We start from the raw sequence: 6,881 nt of genomic DNA on the forward strand, positions 1-6,881 counted from the left end.
ACCATAAAGGTCGGGACAGGGCCCCGCCATACTAATCAATACATGTTCAAATCATGCTTACCAAATAAGCAACTCCGGAGCAAATGGGGCGCACCAACACCTTCCGCTGAGGTGATCGCCTATTTGGAGGACTCTCAACCTGTCTATCGAGACATGTGGGCATGAAACGTAACCTCCCCAGGCAAATGGGACGTCAGCACAAATAATGTACCGAGTATGTAAGGAATGAAAATCAGTAAATAAAAGACATAGAGAAACATGGAGTAAAAGACACAACATGTAAGTCTGAATAGCTCTGTGAATCATTTCATATTTATAATGTCATGCATATGCGTATAAATGTCGGACCATGAATAGGTATCGGCATACATAACATCATCAAGCCTCTTAGGGCATCCCATCATATCATCTCGGCCACTGTGGGCAAATCATCAATGTATACCAGCTGATCAGGTGGTGGTGCGTATATAACGCCATAACCTTTTTCCATATACCATATATATATAATATACGCATATATAACGTCATCTGGTCATGGGTCAATGTACATGTATAAATGAAAGAAATGCATAAGAAATACGTTAATAAGATTTCTCAGAATGTCATAAGATCAATATGCCTTTCGAATAACTTTATCAACTACATATTTTTCTAAGACCCATGAATAGGAGATATAATAATAATTCACATGGGGAATCAAGAACATAGGCACCCATAGTACTTCTATTAATAGAGTCATTTATGAAAGCTGTGCGTTTACTCGTTTCATTTATATAGTATGAATCATGCCAAACGGAAAGAAGGGATAGCCTTAACATACCTGAGCCGATTCTCTTGACAATCCATCTAACACACGTCAATCGCGACGAAACACGTAACGGCGAGATCGAAGTAGCAAAAAATCCATATGATATTCTTTAGAAAGATTGTACCGTACTCTCTTAGAATCGCAAGTCATGTTGCTATTACATAATATAATCTCGTATGGATTTTGTTGTAGCTTCATCCGCACTTTGTAGTTATAAGCATTTCCATTTTATGGATTATAGAGGCCTTCTTAATAGCATTCTTCTACAAAAATGAGATAAGGTGCACATATTCTTAAATGTTGCCACCACCTCCTTACGTATATAAGTAGGTGGCAATTTGCTGGCACATTTCCATAATCCCACGTGGATTGTTCCCCCCCCCCCCAATAATTATCCAAAATCTCATTTAAATAATTATCCACAAACTTCTAATTAATTTGCTAAGTCCCATTAAAAATCAATAATTAACTAATTACCAATATAATTAGGTAATATCTTAACTTACTTAAAATACTAATCACTTTTAACATACTTTATACACCTCAATATTATGGTCATATGGTACCTTGTATGGCCCTAGTCCATAAATACCGGGTATTATAGCCTGGACCGTTTTTTATCCCAAATTGACAACCTTCAATGAAACTCATTCTCTTCGATTCGCTCACCCTCTTACCTTCACGAATTTACTTATCACTTGTTTGAAATAGCATAATACTCATAATCTCAAGCTAATCTTGTCCTTGAGCCGATGTCAATTATCTTACAACAAATCCAACGTATAAAACTACGGGGTGTAACATTATCTGTATCCTCTTGGGTTATTTCCTTTGTCTTAACTTACGTCTCGCACTGGCTCCTTATTTATCAATAACATCTCGGGAAGGAACCCTTACTTCCTCTCCTTGACGTTGTGTTTGCATAATATTCTGGAATCGTAGCATATTTGTGGGATTTGAATAAGTGCAATCTCGTTCCTTTCTCATTTTTTTATCGCATTCTTCCTTTACAATTCCATAGTTACTAGAACCACTTAATCCTGACTTAATGTCACATCACTCCATATTCCCACCTTTAGGGGAGTACTAAAATTTAGTGCTACGGTGATCTACATATAGATATTTTACCTCTTCATCTTTGGCGTCTTTTTGCATCATCGATGACCCTTACTTGCCTTGCGAAAATCCTTCTGTACCAAGGATAAAAATATTCCTTACTCACGAGCGTGACACCTAGTATAACTGGCACACATAGTCCCTTAAGATTAACTTTGCTCACATTGCTTGCTTTAGGGAAGCGTCTTCCTGAATGACCTTTAAAGGTTATTCTTTTGTCGTCTATTCTATTATTGCCGGAACACAATCTCTGAAATTCCCATGATGCCGACTATTATCAAATCACTCAATCACTAATTCATGTTTAGTTTATCTTGTTCACCAGCCCATACTGATTTCTATTATTTTGGGGTCTAACTTTTCCTTCTGGTAGTCACGTTGGAGTCACAAACTTATTTCTCGAAATGAGGATATGATTGTATGGCCTCTACTCTTTTGTGGTCTCAAGGCCTATCACCTTTCGTATTTTCCTTCACTTGACTATAGACTCTGTAATATCATCATTTAATTTTTTCGATCTACCGTTGTCATCCATGTATCACATCATACTCATAATGCTTTATTATCTCTCTTCTTATTTCCCTGCTAATATTTTTGTCTATCTCTTTATTCTGAAAACTTCAACAAGACATTCTTATGCTTTTAGCTCCCCTTGCTCCATCCACTGGCTCTTCGGGTTGCCTAAAATTCTCTCTCTACTAGGGACGGGAGCCACACTAAGGTAATATTTATCCCTTCCAGGCTTCCAGTGCCTGTCTTTGTAATAATTAATTTTTTTGAACATTCTATTATTCATATCTAGCTGTACTATTCTAGAGTGCACTATCTGGGTGTCTCAAAAGGTGATCTATTAGCATATTTGCAATATTCTTTGGAAATGTCAACTAACGCAAATAATCCATCCACCATTTTTAGTTACTCTAACCCCAATCGGATCCTGATATCCCGTCCTTCTCTTAAACTATATCTGTTAGCTCCCATAGGGAATAACTGAGATGGGTGTGGCCGATTGTACATACATCTGTTATTGTTGAAGGTAACTCAAAATGCTTATATTTCTCTGCCTGAATTGTAAATACTAATAATCTTCATTTACTGGGCGCCTCGTTCCCTTCTTCACCTAGCTTCTTTTACTTGTTGAAACTTGTATCTACCTTCTGAATCTCTCATTGCTTTTCAACATATAGGTGGATAGATATTCTTGCCTTAAGGCTCCTTATCAAGAAGCTTACACGTCTTAGTATACACATGTTCTACTGAAGACCTCACATTTACTCATCATAAGCATCATGCGAAATCAAGTTCCTCTAACTCAACTCTTCCACATCCACATGCAATCTCTTACCAACTGTTTTTCTAGATGTAGGTATCATTGTATTACGAATAAAATAGAGTTTAAGAGTTTGAATTCTTATAACTGAGCTCTACCACACGATCTAGAGTAAGAAGAAAGAGTGACAGTCCTAAATGCCCTGTAGCCTCCTGCTTATAAGTGTGGTGCACAACACACCCATAAACAAGACTCTACTAGACACGGCTTGTAGACTACCTAGGACAGAACTGCTCTGATACCACTTTTGTCACGACCCAAACCGATGGGCCGCGATGGGCACCTGGTACCTTACTCAAGCGAGTACCAACGTAACGTATCTTTCGTATCATACTATCATAGGTAAATGAGTCGGAGAGGCTGTCGTGGGATAAGTAGAATAAAATATGAGGAAATACTCAACATTGGACGACCCAATATGTAATACAAACTTATACATATGACATACGGGCCTATAAGACCAAAATGATCGCTCATACACTGAACATAGACCGACAAGGCCATACAATTTTTCACGTACATGACATATGTCTACAAGCCTCTAAGAGTAGATAAATATCATAAAGGTCGGGACAGGGCCCCGCCATACTAATCAATACATGTCCAAATTATACTGACCAAATAAGCAACTCTGGAGCAAAATGGAGCGCATCAATACCTTCCGCTGAGCTGATAGCCAACTTAGAGGAATCTCAACCTGTCTATCGAGACCTGCGGGCATGAAATGCAGTGTCCCTAGGCAAAAGGGACGTCAGCACAAATAATGTACCGAGTATGTAAGGAATGAAAATCAGTAAATAAAAGACATAGAGAAACAAAGAGTAAAAGACTCAACATGTAAGTCTGAATAGCTCTGTGAATCATTTCAAATTTATAATGTTATGCATATGCGTATAAATTTTGTATCATGCATAGGTATATGCGTACATAATATCACCAAGCCTCCGAGGGCATCCCATCATATCATCTCAGCCACTGTAGGCAAATCATCAACGTATACCAACTGATCAGGTGGTGGTGTGTATATAACGCCATAACCTTTTTTTCATATCCCATATACATATAATATACGCGTATATAATACCATATGGTCATGGGTCAATGTACATGTATAAATGAATGAAATGCATAAGAAATGCATTAATAAGATTTCTCGGAATGTCATAAGATCAATATGCCTTTTGGATAACTTTATCAACCACGTATTTTTCTGAGACCTATGAACAGAGGATATAATAATAATTCAGATGGGGAATCAAGAACATAGGCACCCCTAGTACTTCTATGAATGGAGTCATTTATGAAAGATGTGAGTTTACTCATTTTGTTTGTATCGTATGAATCTTGCCAAAGGAAAGAAGAGATAGCCTTAACATGCTTGAGCTGATTCTCTTGACAATCCCTCTAACACACGTCAATCGCGATGAAACACGTAACAGCGAGATCGAAGTAGCGAAAACTCCGTATGATATTCTTGAGAAAGATTGTACCGTACTCCCTTAGAATCGTAAGTCATGTTGCTATTACATAATGTAATCTCGTATGGATTTTGTAGTAGCTTCATCCGCACTTTGTAGTTATAAGCATTTCCATGTTATGGATTAGGGAGGCCTTCTTAATAGCATTCTTCTACAAAAATGAGATAAGGTGCACGTATCCTTAAATGTTGCCACCACCTCCTTAAGCATATGAGTAAATGGCAATTTGCTGCCACATTTCCATAATCCCACGTGGATTGTTGCCCCTCCTAACCCCCCAATAATTATCCAAAATCTCACTTAAATAATTATCCACAAACTTTTAATTAATCTGCTAACTTCCATTAAAAATCAATAATTAACCAATTACCAACATAATTAGGTAATATCATAACTTACTTAAAATATTAATCACTTTTAACATACTTTATACACCTCACTATTATAGTTATGTGGTATCTTGTAGGCACTAGTCCATAAATATCGGGTATTATAGCTTGGACCGCATTTTATCCCAAATCTACAACCTTCAACGAAACTCATTCTCTTCTCCTCTCCTCCTTATCCATGCTTTCCACAAGCTTTAAATAAGCCGCTTTCTTGGCTTCCACTTTACCTTGGACCTCAGTGCTCTACCACCAATCCCCTTTGCAGCCACTAGAAGGGCCCTTCGAGACCCCAATACCTCCCTAATGCAATTCATAGTCGCGATCCACATATCACTCGCGTCCCCACTGCTCCTCTATGCCCCCATAGCCAATAGCTTATCCCCCAACTCCTGGGCACTGACCCTAGTCAAAGTTCCCCACTTGATCCTAGGAAGACCATACACAACCCTCTTTCTCTGCTTCCTCAAAATCTCCAAATCCATGACCAGGAGCCTATGCTGGGTCATCAGGTTCTCACTCGGGATGACTTTACAATTCATGCACAGCCCTCTATCCAACTTTCTGAGGAATAGATAGTCAATCTGGGTCCTAGATGCCGAACTCTGAAAAGTAAGAAAGTGCTCCTCCTTCTTTGGAAAACTTGAGTTTGCAATCACCAAATCAAATGCCTTTACAAAATCCAGTAGCGAAGTACCTCCTTCATTCCTGACTCCAAAACCGAAGCCTCCATGCACATCATCAGAACCCCCATATGCCGCCCCAATGTGGTCATTGAAATCTTCTCCTATGAAAAGCTTCAAACTGTGTGGTATACCATGCACAACCTCATATAAATCCTCCCAGAAATGCCTCTTAACCTCCTCGTTCAAGACCACTTGGGGCGCGTACGCACTAATCACGTTTAAAGTAAAAAACCCCAACGACTAGCATAATGCACATCAGCCTATCGCTCACTCTCTTAACCTCCGCCACTAGCTCCCGGAGATCATCATCAACCAAAATGCCTAGCATGTTCTTGCCCCCCACACAACTAGAGTACCATAATTTAAACTTGTCTACATCTCGTGCCTTATCTCCCACCCATCGTGTCTCCTGGCGACAAGATATATCAACCTTTCTCTTATGGAGAACCTTCGCTAACTTTGTAGACTTCCCCGTCAAGGTCCCTGTGTTCCAAGACCCCATTGTTAGCCTAGAATCACCCTTACCACCCTTACCCCTCCCCCCACCACCACCCCCCGCGAGGACATGACCTTACCTTACCATCATTCAGAATAGCCACTATAATCAAGACACACTATGGTACCAAGAATACAGTCCGAAACTAAAAGACACGCAAGTAGGGAAAAACTAATGTACTATGCCAGGTAAAAGCAATTACAAGACGTCTAAATAATACAAGTGAATCAAATAAATAACTGATCTAAATAAATAAACCATGACTATAGCACAACAACTAGTGGAACAGAAAAACAGATTTAAACAAAATATATCTAAAACAAAGTAATGAAACATGAACGTAGAACCTGGTACTGTCGTTGGAGACGTATGAGCCGGTGGCAGTCATTAGAAATCTGGCCGGATCTCGCTGGAGTCTGCTTTCTTGGTCACTCCGGAGTGAAAGAACACCCCCCACGCACACACGGGTCTGGGTAAGTGTAACGAGAGGGAGAGAGGACGGTCGGGAAGGGTGGAGGGGAGAGAGGCATCACCGGCGTCTCGCCGGCATTGAGAGGGGCAGAAGAAAGACGGGAAAGAGG

At 39.6% G+C, this 6,881-nt stretch overlaps 1 protein-coding gene across 1 annotated transcript; it reads right to left on the bottom strand.

Annotated features, from left to right (window-relative positions):
- Positions 1–5,474: 5,474 nt before the first annotated feature.
- On the bottom strand, positions 5,475–6,306 carry LOC104091164 (uncharacterized). The gene is made up of 2 exons (XM_009596443.1): positions 6,059–6,306; positions 5,475–6,012 (listed from the first exon to the last, which is right to left on the bottom strand). Exons 1-2 carry the CDS (start codon positions 6,304–6,306, stop codon positions 5,475–5,477), a joined length of 786 nt encoding a protein of 261 aa, XP_009594738.1.
- Positions 6,307–6,881: the final 575 nt, after the last annotated feature.

The sequence above is a fragment of the Nicotiana tomentosiformis genome, chromosome 12, assembly GCF_000390325.3.
Source record: "Nicotiana tomentosiformis chromosome 12, ASM39032v3, whole genome shotgun sequence".
In the NCBI taxonomy this organism is placed as follows: domain Eukaryota; kingdom Viridiplantae; phylum Streptophyta; class Magnoliopsida; order Solanales; family Solanaceae; genus Nicotiana; species Nicotiana tomentosiformis.